This window comes from Pelophylax lessonae (assembly GCF_965119305.1).
Source record: "Pelophylax lessonae genome assembly, chromosome: 4".
Classification (NCBI taxonomy): Eukaryota; Metazoa; Chordata; class Amphibia; order Anura; family Ranidae; genus Pelophylax; species Pelophylax lessonae.
In genome coordinates this window covers 43,275,963-43,291,776 of record NC_138771.1, presented here as the reverse complement: position 1 = coordinate 43,291,776, position 15,814 = coordinate 43,275,963, and the positions used below count along the sequence as shown (strand labels likewise).

The following is a 15,814-nucleotide window of genomic DNA, read 5'->3' as shown; positions in this document are numbered from 1 at the left end:
ACCAGAGTCCACCAGACTTCACAGATCTATATGAGAACTAATAGTGAACTCTGCCCATAGAGGAACAACCTGACAGCAGTGAGGGCTCATTTACACTTGCTTCGACTTTAACGCATTAAAGCGAATACTGCTTTAACATGCTTTTTATGTGTTTTTAATGCTTCGGTGATGCATTTTTTAAGATGTAACGAAGATTGGCAAATGCCGTGGTTGTTGATTTTCTGTTTGTTTTAAAGAGGCCCAGAAGAACCCTGGCTCAGTAGTAGCAGCATCTTCTGGCTCTGAGGAAGAGGGTTCGCCCTCAAAACGCGTCAGTCAAGCCCTAGCAGACACATGCGGACTACTGCATGCTATCCAGCACCGCACAGTGCCTTGGCTACCTTGGAGATCATGTGTTGATCATGTCTATACATGTGTGAACTTGCATCTGTTTTTTGAGTATAATACATATCTTTTAGAATTTTTAATGCATTTTTTTGCGGTAATGCACTAGGTCTGTGCACCCTTCTCCGGTTGTTGTCTTTCAGTAGTACCCCCACTCAGCAGATCCCCAACTCAGTAATACCCCTGTTCAGCAGATTCCTGGCTTATAATACCCTGTTCAGCAGGTCCTCTGCTCAGTAATAACCCCCAGCTTTGCTGATCCTCCTCTCTCTCTCTCCAGCCCCCACTCACCGCCAGCTATATTGCTCCCACGCGGTGCACTGTGTGTGACATCTGCTAGTTGTTCCTGCTCTGGTTCCCCAGTTCTGTTGATCCTCTGCCGCTCAGTCCTCTCTGTCTGGTCCCTGCTCACCTTCCATTCTAGTGTTCTCATTTTGCCCACCACATCTGTTAGTTGCTACGCTCCAGTATGGACCCAGCTCACCTTCCTGCTGCTTCACACTGCACACCAGATGTGATGTCTGCAGACACTTCCAAAAAATATATATACAAGAACCAGAAGTGACTGCTGATGAAGTCTTTCCAGTTCGCTTGTTGGTTTCCCAGTGCATCCTGAGACATTTCATACCTGTAATACCTCCAAAACGCTGAATAAAAGCCCCTCAAAAACTTCAGATGCTGTAAGGAAGCATTGTCATAGACTTCTATGGAGGCTTTGGAAATGCTTTGAAGCGCCAAGAAAGCGACATGGGATATAACTTTTGAAGAAAAGCAAACGCAACATGCGAACAGGACTGCAAGGTTACCATTTTAGTTAGTAACAGGGGCTTCGATTGGCATTCAGAGTGCTTTACAAAAGCGTGTCCAATGCCAGATTTTGAAGCAAGTGTAAACAATCCCTTATGGGCCATACACACTATAAGATTTTCTGAAGACTTTTGTCTTTAGACTTACCAAAACCATATAATATGAGGTCAAACCTAAACACTTTCAATTTCTATGCAATCTGGCAGGCCCTTGCGCTACATAGAAAAGGTAAATCTGAAGGAAATCTAACCACAAAAGTTGGATAGTGTGTATCCAGCTTTAGATTTCAGTTCTAGAACAACTGAACCACATGCCTCCCCATCACTGTGTTGCCAACAAGACCAATTTCAAAAAGAAAAAAAGACATGTAACAGTGATTGTAACGTCTTTTTTTCTAAATAGAGTTTGGAGATCGTAATAGGAGACTGGACATTCCCTGCTGAAAGTAAATAGCAGTTAAATATTACGCATCTCTATAAATGAACCCACCTCATGGTGTGAAGCTGTGCTTTTTCTCAGATCAGACTCCGTTTTCTCTTCCGTCAACGAAAGTGAAGAGCCACTACGAACCTCTCCCTCATAAGCCGATGGAGCATTCAGGGTCCCGGAGACAGCAGATGAAGACTCGTGACTGTTGTCAGTTTTGCCGGCAAGACCCTCTAGGCTGTAACTAAACAAGAGACCAAAGAGTAATCACAATATGAAAATGAATGCTTTATTGCCAAGCTGTCATGGAGCTTAGTCGCATTTAAATGGTATTAGCAAAATAGCAGGCAGGCGGGTTAGTTACAAAAGGAATTCTCAGTATTTGCAAACGCCACATGTGTACAAAGTCACAGTGAATGCCGTAGGAAAAGCAGAGCAGTGTATCCAAGTCCACTCATGCAATATTACAGAGGGGTTACCCTACCTAAAGCAAAAAAAGTAAACATGCTAATGTTACTCCAAACATTGCAATTAGGATGAATGCACACAGCTGTATCTGGACGTATAGCATACATTTGCTTGCATTTCCCTGCAAGGGAACCCACAGGTGCTGCAAGCTAATTTCTGGATCCAGAGTTGTACACCAATAGACATACACATGGGTACGCAGGTACTTGCATATAGCCGCATACAGAATTTGATTTTCATAGGAGGCTGTATGCAGCACCGTGAGCTCCCTGCCAGGGAAATGCACTGCAGCAGCATTTACATTATACAGCCAGATATGGCTGTGTGCAAGAGCTCTTAGACTGAAATAAAAAGCAGACCAAGTTATCCTAATCAGACTGTTATGAATACAAATATGAAGCTGCATTGGACTTGGAGTGGAAGTAGACAGAACCAGTTAACATACTGGCTTGCATTTTTCCAGTATGTGTCATGCAGAAAAAAACTAGTATATGAATGGACTTGCATGCTTGCATATGAAAAGCAGCCAGCTCCACAGCATGAATGCCAGGATAAAAGCAAAGGCCGTTAAATGCCAGACACAGGGTTTTTAACCATCAGTAAATTTACAGGCAGTTTGTAAAAATCAGGGGCTGATACTTGGTCATACTTTGTCATGCTTTGTTGCCTTAAGTGTAAAATGAGCCAAATGACTTGTTATGGGTATTGTCAGTGTTTCCATAATGTGTTTATACTGTTTAACCAGTTGTCGACCATGTACTGTAGCTTTACTACTACGGTGCAGGCTTGATGTGTATATATATATATATATATATATATATATATATATATATATATATATATATATATACACACACACACGCGATTCCTCTCTTCTGGGTAGGGGGCGCTCCGCCTGTGCTGTGATTAGCCAACAGCACAAGCCGATCAGCAAGTGCCAGCCAATGGATGTCCACCAGCATCCACTGATTGGCAAGGAGGAAGACAGGATAGATCTCTGTCCTGTCAGTAGGGATTGGCCAGTTTTTGTTTCCCTGCAAAGCAGGGTATAAAAAGTAGCACATCCGTTAGTGAAAGCAGCTCCCAGTACACACAAACACTGGTTAGTCACACATTTAACCCTTTGATAGCCCTAGATGCTTTAACTCCTTCCCAGCCAGTGTCATTAGTAAAGTGACTGTGCATATTTGTAGCACTGATCACTGTATTGGTGTTATTGGTTCCCACTAAGTGTCAAAAGTGTCTGCCGCGATATCGCTGATCGTTGCCATTACTTGTATTAAAAAAATAGATAAAAATTGCAGTATATATACTATAGTTTGTAGAAGCTATAACTTTTGTGCAAATCAAACAATTTACGCTTATTGGGATCCATTTCTTCCGAGTTCATCGACAGACACAGCACTCCATAAATCCTAACTAGCGTGTTATATTGCGTCCTCCAGGAGTAGGACTAGGCAGAAACAAAACACCTAGCTACGCCCATGGGCCGTCTTCAGCTGGTATATAACCCCCCCCCTCTCTGCTCTAGGTAATCAGTTTTTTAGCAAGCAGTATTAGAAGTATTAAATCTCCATAGAAGGGTGGGTGCTGTGTCCATTGAACTCGGAGAAAATTTTGTTGGATTTTAACTAAGTACAAAAATTCAATTTTCTCTTTCGTTCATTGACGGACACAGCGCTCCATAAATCATAACTACTGGGATGTCTGAAAGCAGTGCCAAAAGGAAAATGAGGGGTATGAAAAATAACCCAAGGCTAAACATAAGAGCCATAACCAGGACCCAAGAACCTTAACCAGATCACAGGAGCCCCATCTGAAAAAATAAAAATGTAAAGAAAAACTGATTACCTAGAGCAGAGGGGGGTTATATACCAGCTGAGAATGACCCATGGGTGTAGCCAAGTGTTTTTGGTTCTACCTAGTCCTACTCCTGGAGGCGGCAATATAACCCAGTAGTTATGATTTATGGAGCGCTGTGTCAGTCAATGAATGAAAGAGAAATATGTTTTTTTTTTTTTTTTTTCAAAATTCTTTTTTTTTTTTTTTTGTTTATAGCGCAAAAAATAAAACTAGTAGTGGCCAAATACAACTAAAAGAAAGCTCTATTTGTGGTGAAAAAATGATATAAATTGAATTTATGTACAGCGCTGCATGGCTGCACAATTGTGATTTAAAGTAACACAATGCCATATAGCAAAAAATGGTCTGGTCATGAAGGGGGGGGTAAATCTTCCGGAGGTCAAGTGGTTTATTAAAGATCGGTTGTCTTAGTTTTTAAAAGGCTGTCATTTTTGTCGTGTAGTCCGTCAGTAAATGTTCTACATTTTGTCAGTTAAAAATTGCTGCATGAGGTTGGCAACCCTGGCTGGATAGTTTTAGACGCAATACAATTTTCCATGGTTAACTGTGGTGTACTTTTAGGCTACTGCTCCTCCATATAAGTGCCCAATACAACACACAATGAAGAAAGGTTTACACTGCACTGCATTAGCAATCTTGCTATGGCATTAATGTCAATTTAAACCTAAAAGCTTGCAAATTCATTTTATTACGATTTGTTCATTGTGGTTAAAACCCAAAAGACAGCAAAATAATCCTCATTAGGGCCGTAATGAAGTGGATCTGTGATATACTGACTCTAAATGGTTCACTTCACCAAGGAAGCAGTAAAAGAAAAAAAGAAAAAGGAGCACCAACAAATGACAATAATATATTAAGCTGACAGAGCCCAGACCTGCAAACAATGCATAGAATTAACAAGCGATAGCATAAGCTTCACTTTACCAATGGCTTAAAACAAAACACTTAGCAATGCAGAAGATATCCACAGCAGACAGTACACACTTGGCATATATCATACTGCAAGAAGAATACTACCATCACAGAGCAACAAAGTATTTAGTGCATTAGTCATCTTTATGTAGCAGAGCATTATGGGGTGGAACCAACATTCACCTCTTTAACTGTATATACAGCGGCAGTGTGGTACTATTGTGCAAAACGACGTACCTGTACGTCATTTCATTCAATAGCCACTGGATGGCGCGATCGCACCGTGATTGGCTAGCGGGAATGTCAATCAACGGGTCTACATAGTTGAAGGTAAATCTACAGGAATAACGTATGCCCAGCTTAAAGGATGAGTCCAGGCAAAACCTAACTACCACTAAACCTGCTCTGTGCCACAATAAACCTATCTAAACCTATCTAACCCCGTAAATCAAAAATTGCTATACTTACCTATTCTGCACCCGATCTGGTCCGGTCTCCAGCAGCGGAAGGTGTGTGTAGGAAAGGACCGACAACGGCTGTGAAATGAATGGGAAGTGACACCTGTAGACTTACTATGGGGCTTCCGTTGTCAGATGCCTTTCCTGCACTCACCTCCACGCTGAAGCTGACAGCTGATGCTGGGACCGGACCGGATCGGCTGCAGAATAGTAAGTACAGTGATTTATGCTTCACAGGGTTAGATTGATTTGGTTTAGAATGTGGCACAGAGTGGGTTTAGCGTTAGTTAGTTTGCCTGGACTTCTCCTTTAAGTCAGCTGTTATTTGTGCAGAAAGGCTGTTATGGGCAGTAGGGACTTTTTTTTTTCTTCTATTTTTAAAATGGTTGTAAACCCTTACATATACCCACCGAAGTTACTAGCCTTGGGGGGTACAGAGAGATGAAACCAATCCTCATACATAAGTTGCACCTGTTTATCCGCAGCTCTCTCTGCTCTACAACCTCCTAAAGCACGTAGATTGCACAACATTTCTGAACGTCAGAAAGCAGGGGATCTGATCGTATAGCTTTTGCGCAAACCAATCAATATACACTTATTGGGATTTCTTTTACTGAAAATATGTAGCAGAATACATATTGGTGTAAATTAATGAATAAATTAGGTTTTTTACATTTTTTTATTGGCTGTGTTTTATAGAAGTAACAAATATTGTTTTTTTGTCAAGTTACAACAGCAGAATCCACGATATATCATAGATGATAGTACACTCTCACAAGTCCAACAGGCTAACGTGTTTCAAGACTCTTTCCTTTACCTCAGAGCCAAATCAAGAGGGAAGACCCTCGAAATGCGTTATGGTCTACTATAATCTTTGATGTATTGTGGATTCACTGCTGTTTTTTTAACTTGACACGCTTTTATACATCTGTCAGATTTGCAAGTATAATACTTACCTCTTTTATTTACCTAATAATAAATAATGCTTTAGGGATAATGTGCTAGGCTGGTGCGTCCTCTGTTTTTGTTCTAGGATTTTAGAGTATCTTGACTTCCCCAGTCGTAACAGGGCAGCAAGGCACAGCATGTTCATTAAAGATGAGAATCAAGGCAACTTTCATTTCGGAGGTCCACTCTCAAGCGCAGCAGGTTTTGCATTTGTTTGTTGGTGGGGATCAGATGTCACACACTGTACAGAATAGAGCCCAGCGCTTAGTATAATCTGAGACTTGAGTGGAGGGAATAGACAAACCCTGCTCTACAAAGTCTTATATGGAATTATGCACAGCTGAGGGGGTTAATCACCTATGTGCTGGGGGGGGGGGGGGGGGTGTAGGACATGCTCCTGGATTTTGTGGTGCTGGCATAACCTGTCAGAAGTGACTGAGCCAGGTGGTAGAGGGAAGACAGAGCAGATCCGAACCATACAAGGCACTTTGGATTGAGGCTAATACACACTATAGAGTGATATGATTTGTTCCTAGAGCAGGGATCCTCAAACTATGGCCCTCCACCTGTTGTGGAACTACACATCCCATGAGGCATTGTAAAACTCTGACATTAACAGCCATGACTATGCATGGTGGGAATTGTAGTTCCTATACAACTGGAGGGCCAAAGTTTGAAGACCCCTGATCTAGAGGTTTACAAGCACTTTAAAGTGTTCATACAAGAGGCCAAGCACACACCAGTGATGCAATTGTATCCTTGTGAGCTCAGAAGCACCTCACATAAATACAGCATTAGCCACTTCCATTGCATAAGAAACAGATAAATGGCAAGCAGTAACAAAGCAGAAGAATTCACCCCAAGCACAAGGAAAAGCACCCAATGCAGGTTATGATGCAATTCCACCTTTTTACAAGCCTGCAGATACTATACCTTCTACAATTAATTTCATCACCCACAGCAGTAAAGTTTACAGTTGAGAGACACCAACTCAGACTGAAAAGAGTCACCAGAAAGAGAGAGGAGAAATGGCAAATGTTAACAGATGGAAATGGGAACATGGCTAAAGATAGGCAAATTGCTACTTATATGGTCTAAGGCTAAGACATCCTGCAAAGTGAAATCTAACATTTAAGACAAATGCTATTTTGATTTAAAGTGTATGGCAACAATTTTGGCACTGTATGCTCCTCTGGGCTTGTTCAAACCAGAAAGTAACTGATGTTAACATATGTTGATATGCATTTTAGCAAGAAAGTGATTTGGATAGCAAACTGCAGGTCAACCCACCCTATATATGTATCATGCAGAAATCCCCCCCCCCCCCCCCCCCCCAGACATGCATTTCATCTGCACTTGAAACGGAGTAAAGTACATGAGATTTCATCTGGTGTGAAAGAACCCCATCTATATCAGAGAACACAACTATTGTTATATGGTAGTGTCACCATAACAGGCTGTGTTGAGGGGCTTTGGTTCCCTTCAAGAGGAAATTTCCCACCAAGTCTACGTAATTGCAAAATCCATTTGAAGCAGGTCAGAAGAAGTTCCGCTACAAGTCAAACCAACTGTCAATGAATTCTGAATAATTTCAGAAGCATCCAAAATGGATGCAATCAATGCAAGCCCAAAGTCTGTTGACCCAAGCCTCGAGATAGCCGAGAACCACAATTCTACACAAATGTAAAATCTTTCATAGGTACATTTGTTAAAAATTTTTGTTAGGGTTTTTAAAGGGTTAGTTTACCTTTTCAGAAAAAAATGAAAAGGATAACCAACAGCCCACAGCCTCCCCACCCCACCCAGTCCTAGCTGTACTTGCCGCCATGGGTGGGGAGCTGTCATTGCCCATGCAGCTGGTGCAGTAGTCTGGGAATTTGTAATACCAGCTCTTCTCCACCTTCTTTCTGCAGGGATTGGGACACAGATCAGAGCAATGCTCTGTTATGGCACTGACCAATCAGAATCACTCTGGTCCATCCCAAAAGTCATGCAGCATGGACTTGGGGGGGGGGGGGGGGCTTTAGGGTGTTTGTTCACCGAAAGGTGAACTTACACTTTAAAGAGAATCTGTGCTTAGTATATTTCAGAAGATGTAGCAAGATTTGTTTAAACTGTTATTTTGCTTATCATGGCCTCTCCCAATTGCCAGGGTGAAAACTATCTCACAAACCAAAAAAAAAGTACCATGTACCTAATCTGGTTCTGGCTACTCAGAAGTTGTGCTCTTAAGCCAAATCTATGATGAACATTACAGTCATGCAAGTTTATGGCCAACTCAAAAACACTCTAATATTTGGCAACTATGTAAGCCATATTTCCAGATTTTGTTAGGGATAAGAGTTCAATTCTTGTCCTCTATACCAGTGGTCCTCAACTCCGGTCCTCGGAGCCCACTAACAGGCCAGATTTTAGGTATTACCTTGGGGAGATGCAGACTAGAATACTGCAATCACTGAGCAGCAAATTATATCACCTGTGATGCAATTCAGATATCATGCAAACCTGGCCTGTTAGTGGGCCCCGAGGACCGGAGTTGAGGACCACTGCTCTATACAGTATCATAGCATATTTACCCCACCGCAAGTTAAGGGTAGAACCCAACAAGAAGACAAATGTTGCACCTGTTAGTCTGTGAAGAGAACTGAAGACCATGTACTGAAAATGAGCCTTGATGGCAGATGGGCACTATTTGTGTAACAGATAATAGAATCAATCACTGCATGACTTCAAACCACAGTTTAGTAATTTGGCAATAACTGACAAGCTGTAGAAGTCATTATAGGCCATACATTTTTTATAATCCTACTTACCTAGGTGGATGTAGCACTGATCGCTCAGTTCTGAGGGCTCCCTGAGCAGAGAGCTGGTGACTGTCAGTCACCGTTGTCTTCTCTATCCCTCCCTTATTGGAACGCTAGGCTATGGAGGGGGAGGGGGCAGAAGGGATAGCGGCTGGCTCAAGCTCTCAGCTTGCTGAGAGGCTGAGTCGGGTGCAGGTCCAGGCATCTGGATGGATCCCTACCATATGGTCGCAATCTTTCCCCAGCTGGACTGGCTCTGTGACTTTAGCCTGCTGTCTGCTGAAAACGGGTCACACGAGTGCAGAACGAGCTTTGGCTGTACTTTAAATTCAAAGACCAAGTAAGCGTTCTTTAATCTGTAGCAATCGTTACCCCTACTTGATGGGCCTTAATTTTTTGGGGGGAAAGTTCACACTATTGCAGCAAGATAATGCACACTACATGCATCAGTGCCATGGGGTGCCATTTTGTTTTAAACAGCACACCAACATGCTAAGGCAACACCTCCATTCTGCCGTGTGCTGCAACACACAGTAGTGAGTTCTGCACACCAAAGTAGTTCATGACTTTAATTCACACATATATGTATGGTTATCATTGGAAAACATGAGGTACGACTTGTCATGTGAATTTGATGTCCAAAGTTGCATGACAAGTCGCACAAGTGCAAATGGGGTGTAAGGGTAGAGAAGCTAGTTGGTTATCGTGGTGAAGTCAACCCCAACATATAGAAGTAGCGTAGTGCCACTGCCAAGCCAATATTTAAGCCTGCCATCAATGGTTCAAATCTTGGCTGGTTCAGCAAGGACCAGCCAAGATTTGAACCATCCATGGGCAGGCTGAATGTACTGTGGTATACAGTGCCTTGAGAAAGTATTCGGCCCCCTTGAACTTTGCGACCTTTTGCCACATTTCATGCTTCATACATAAAGATATAAAACTGTAATTTTTTGTGAAGAATCAACAACAAGTGGGACACAATCATGAAGTGGAACGAAATTTATTGGATATTTCAAACTTTGTTAACAAATAAAAAACTGAAAAATTGGGCGTGCAAAATTATTCAGCCCCTTTACTTTCAGTGCAGCAAACTCTCTCCAGAAGTTCAGTGAGGATCCCTGAATGATCCAATGTTGACCTAAATGACTAATGATGATAAATAGAATTCACCTGTGTGTAATCAATTCTCCCTATAAATGCACCTGCACTGTGATAGTCTCAGAGGTCCGTTTAAAGCGCAGAGAGCATCATGAAGAACAAGGAACACACCAGGCAGGTCCGAGATACTGTTGTGGAGAAGTTTAAAGCCGGATTTGGATACAAAAATATTTCCCAAGCTTTAAACATCCCAAGGAGCACTGTGCAAGCGATAATATTGAAATGGAAGGAGTATCAGACCACTGCAAATCTACGAAGACCTGGCCGTCCCTCTAAACTTTCAACTCATACAAGGAGAAGACTGATCAGAGATGCAGCCAAGAGGCCCATGATCACTCTGGATGAACTGCAGAGATCTACAGCTGAGGTGGGAGACTCTGTCCATAGGACAACAATCAGTCGTATACTGCACAAATCTGGCCTTTATGGAAGAGTGGCAAGAAGAAAGCCGTTTCTTAAAGATATCCATTAAAGTTTGCCACAAGCCACCTGGGAGACACCAAACATGTGGAAAAAGGTGCTCTGGTCAGATGAAACCAAAATCAAACTTTTTGGCAACAATGCAAAACGTTATGTTTGGCGTAAAAGCAACACAGCTCATCACCCTGAACACACCATCCCCACTGTCAAACATGGTGGTGGCAGCATAATGGATTGGACCTGCTTTTCTTCAGCAGGGACAGGGAAGATGGTTAGAAATGATGGGAAGATGGATGGAGCCAAATACAGGACCATTCTGGAAGAAAACCTGATGGAGTCTGCAAAAGACCCGAGACTGGGACGGAGATTTGTCTTCCAACAAGACAATGATCCAAAACATAAAACAAAATCTACAATGGAATGGTTCACAAATAAACATATCCAGGTGTTAGAATGGCCAAGTCAAAGTCCAGACCTGAATCCAATTGAGAATCTGTGGAAAGAACTGAAAACTGCTGTTCACAAACGCTCTCCATCCAACCTCACTGAGCTCGAGCGGTTTTACAAGGAGGAATGGGCAAAAATTTCAGTCTCTCGATGTGCAAAACTGATAGAGACATACCCCAAGCGACTTACAGCTGTAATCGCAGCAAAAGGTGGCGCTACAAAGTATTAACTTAAGGGGGATGAATAATTTTGCACGCCCAATTTTTCAGTTTTTAATTTGTTAAAAAAGTTTGAAATATCCAATAAATTTCGTTCCACTTCATGATTGTGTCCCACTTGTTGCTGATTCTTCACAAAAAAAATTACAGTTTTATATCTATGTTTGAAGCCTGAAATGTGGCAAAAGGTCGCAAAGTTCAAGGGGGCCGAATACTTTCTCAAGGCACTGTAGAATACAGAATGCTTTGCTGTATAAAATTTCACAACTTGGTCCTTCAAAAACCTTCCAAACAAATGGTAGAAAGACCTGAGTGACATAGGTCCTAAGAATATACAGACTGTTTATATAATCAAAGCCTATGTCAAGTGGAGTTGTGCAATGACATTTTCCTTATATCGTCCTTGTGTAACGGGACACAATGAATCTTGGAAAGTGTTAGTACGTACATATAGAGACAGATTGTTATTTTGATACCTTCTTTTGTGAGCAGTTGGCTTCCTTACAACATCCCCCAGCATTCGAAATGAACTGAAAATGAATCATTGAGATAGATCAGCATTGTTCAGAAAAGTCTGAAATAATGGGAGCTAGCAAGGGTAGAGAAATGGCTCAGAAGCTGAAAGCCAGGCTGTGGGCATCAAACAAAGCAACGAATACAAGGGAGGTTATGTTTGCATCGTTTAGTATACGCAGCTAAGGACCGTAGAAAACATATTCAATAGCACAGACCAACACTGTACTTTCCATCAAGCAAACATCTTAGGATACAACAATACAAGACAATTGTTCTCACTCCTTGGACTACTTCCAAGTACATAAAAGCAACGCTCAAAACTGTTTAAATCAACTGATGCAGAAGTCATCTGGCCCCATCTGTTCTGCATTAGTGGTAATTGCTACGTCCACAGACCTCATTAGTATCTAGGACTAACAGCGCCCCTTGGTGTATCTTGAGCTGTCTATACACGCACTTGTACGTTTACATGGGGCGATCTCACTGAGAACCGCTCACTAGAACGACCCAGCTAACAGGCAACACAGGGGACCTCTTACAGAAGACATTGCATACATCTATGCCAAAGTAACGAATTACAGCAATGTCATAACAAATACTAGAACAGGAGCCAGATGACTGGCTGATGTGTAAGACAATACTGGCCAATGAAGACTGATCGCTGCATATGAGTAGCATACTACATCAATTATAATGCTGAAAAACTGCAGCATAGCATGGTGTGTTCCCTACAGCTGGATTATTGCTGAAACTGGGTATACACTAGTAGAATTTTGTTCAACATTTTTTGTTGTAAGAACATTGTAAGAACTGCGACCTAAATACCAAGCTTGGAACACCACTCAAAGCGGAGGACTGGATTCCTGAGATCCACAAGTAGATCCCAAGCAGTACATACATAAAATAAAGGAGGCGCCTGCGATAGATATCAGATCGGCTTTAGCATGCAAGTCTCTTTGCCAAAGGCCAGGCACCATGACACATTCCACTCCACCCTCAGAGCCTTAATCGTAGGGTTAAGCCCCAGTGGGTAGGGTGAAATGCATCAGCAGGTGTAGCCTTTGGCGGAGACTAAGGCCGGCCATACACGGCCTACCTGACTAATCTTAGCCGGTTCAGATTCCAATGGTTAATGGGCAGGCTGAATTTACCAAGTTGATCAATCAACTTGGGTACAACCAGCCAGCTTCTCCTAAGATTACCGCTAGTGGCTACTAATGATAATCACTGTCTTCTCTGTAGGTACAGCTTTCTACGCCCGCCTCCGTCTCCCAGGCGGGAGAAGACAACTGCCAATTCCACTGTCAGCTCTGTCTGTGTTGACGGGGGGAATGGGTGTATGGATGTCTACAGGCTGAAGCCGATCTAATGTTTATACCAGTGTTTTTTAACCTTTTTTAAGTCAAGGAACCCTTTAAAACACTGAAAAATCTTGAGGCACCCCATTCTTAAATGTACAAAACAAAACTAATTTTACATAAAACAGCAACATCTACATTCATAGAAAACCCAACGTTAGAGGTGATTTCTTCTTCCAAAACAAATATACCTTTGCACACTGGTACTGACTAGTATTCCAAGGTTCCTCTTCTCCCTCAGTTTCTCTCCCTCACTCAGCTAATGTGACCCAAGTCCTAATTTAAAGGGGAGGGGCAAACAAGGATGCTGTGCAGGCACCCAAAGTCCTCCTTATCAACCAATGACGTTGTTAGTACACCGGTTGGCTAGAAGGTGGTAATGGTGCACTTTTGGCTTTGAGTAGCTAAAAGTCGGGGTTCATCCACCTGGTGGCTTGTATAGAATTTTTGGGCAAATTTTAGGACTTCTGCCAAGGCACCGCTGAAGAAATCTGAAGGCACCCTGGTTGTATAAGGCTGGTCTATACTATGGTGGCTGGTTGGGAGCACAGCGCCTTCTTCCTTTTATGTAACATTGTAATGCCCCGTACACACGTTCCGATAATCGTACAATAAAACTCGCTTTCGACCTGATCGCACAATAATCTGATCGTTAGTACACAGCTTTCGACAGCCGATCACGACTGTTCATCCAACAAAATCCGAAGGGACAAACAGGAAAACTTCTGTCGTACGATAGCCCCGCGAACGACAATCGTTTCATCAGTACACTATGCGTCCGCTAAAAATCGATCGACAAAGACCGCGCATGATCAGAAACACTAAAAGAGCATGGAAAAAGCCTGGCTGCCATTGTTTTGCACCATCCGATACGTAGCTAAGCAACCAGGAAGCTTTTCCCAAATCGTACGACAAAAATTATACGGATTGTTGAATTCGATGTTCGTATCATGCAACAAAATGCGAACGATAAGTTGTCCGATTATCTGAACGTGTGTATGGGGCATAAGAACATTCATTTGTTTTTCTAATCACTAATAGGGTCAAAACAACATCCGTTTTCGACCACAGTGACCAAACAATTAAAAGGAGAAAGATAGAATTTTCTCTCAAATGCACAAATCTCTAACAGTGTAGGTGGTTTAATAGTGTCCATCCAATCCAAAATGGAATGTTAAAAGCAAATGAAAGCTTGAACTACTTTCGAACATTCAAAAAGTACTTCTCTAATTTTCCTAAGATTTTTCGTTCGAAATTCTATTAGTGTATTCCCAGCTTTAGAAAGAGTCACTAGTTAAAGGTGATTTGCATTCCTTACCTGTCCCACTCCCCCCCCAAATATGTCACTCTTTTCCCCTCCTCTTTTCTTATCTGCCTTTCTTTCTCTCTTGCCTCTCTAATATCTCGAAATAGATTGTACTACTTTTATACTTGAGCTGGGCCCTAACCCTGGGCCCCAAATTATATTTGCCACCATGGACTTGGAAATTCTTTGTGATATGCTGGCATGTATTTAAAATGGCTTGTCCAAAATGCTCAAGTATTTTTGTATGTTCTTACAAAATGTAATCAAAATATTGAATTTCAAAAAGTTGATTTGCACCTTCATACAGACCCCCTCTGATGCAGCCATTTTTGTATTGAAAAATGTATCAACAACAATTCCTAGCAGGTGCTACTACAGGTAGTAGTTGCAATATCACCCATGCAATTGTAACGGCACCAATTAAGAGTTATCTTATATTGTCACAGATCATATAGACATGTCTGTGAAGAAGGGTGAAAGTAAGTCATAATGGATGGGTGGCAAAATTACTGTAAGGGCTCTTTCACACGGTCCGCCTCCGTAGGCGGATCCGTGTTGCTCAGCGGGGATCGATCCGCAATCCCCGCTGAGCCGGGCGGATGACAGCTCCGTCTCCGCTTGCAGAGCGGAGAGGTAGGTGTCTCAGCCCCTGCTGCCCTCTATGGGGGATCGGATGAGAGCGGACCGCTTGTCCGCTCTCATCAGATCCGATCCGATCCGATTACTGAACGGATGGAAAAATAGGGTTTCCATCCGTCCACATTTCAAGCACAGGATCGGATGCGGATGGCAGCGGGTGTCAGCGGAGGTGTCTCCGCTGACACCTGCTGCCCCATAGAGCTGCATGGAGGATCCGATCAGATCCGCCTAAAAAACTGACAGGCGGATCTGATCGGATCACCCATGTGAAAGAGCCCTAACTTGGAACCAGGAAAGGGATTGTGGTCGCTGGTTCCAGAAGAAAAATGGTCGGGGTTGATTTGGCTGACCAGTAACATCAACTATCCCCCCCGTCCCACGCTCTTTAATCAGAAAGATGTTTGCAGAAGATGCTCCATGGACAATCTACAATAATTTGTCTATGCATCTTCCCTGATTGGTCAAATTTATAAAGGAAGCATAGGGGACCATTCCTATTCTGGACATCTGAAGCTCCTTTTCTTCAATGAAAGGCTTCTTTGAACATCTGTCTGTGTGTTGCATTACTTTCAATATGAGTCAGTAAAGGAAATGCTCATGACTCTGCAAGTTTAACTTTACCGCAGAAAGTGGACAATGTGTACTATTAATATATAGCTCCTTATCAGCAGTATTTTAGGTG

At 42.4% G+C, this 15,814-nt stretch overlaps 1 protein-coding gene across 5 annotated transcripts in view; it reads right to left on the bottom strand.

Moving 5' to 3' along the window:
* AKAP13 (A-kinase anchoring protein 13) overlaps positions 1-15,814 on the bottom strand; it is a 526,300-nt gene that overhangs the window by 108,502 nt on the left and 401,984 nt on the right. For 3 of the 5 annotated variants that reach the window (XM_082254313.1, XM_082254316.1, XM_082254317.1), the window contains 3 exons: positions 11,790-11,843; positions 7,200-7,262; positions 1,681-1,861 (listed from right to left, as the gene is read on the bottom strand). In XM_082254313.1, the coding sequence (XP_082110439.1) occupies positions 1,681-1,861; positions 7,200-7,262; positions 11,790-11,843 (298 nt within the window). The remainder of the gene's footprint in view (positions 1-1,680; positions 1,862-7,199; positions 7,263-11,789; positions 11,844-15,814) is intronic. The other 2 variants (XM_082254314.1, XM_082254315.1) reach the window with 2 other exon arrangements.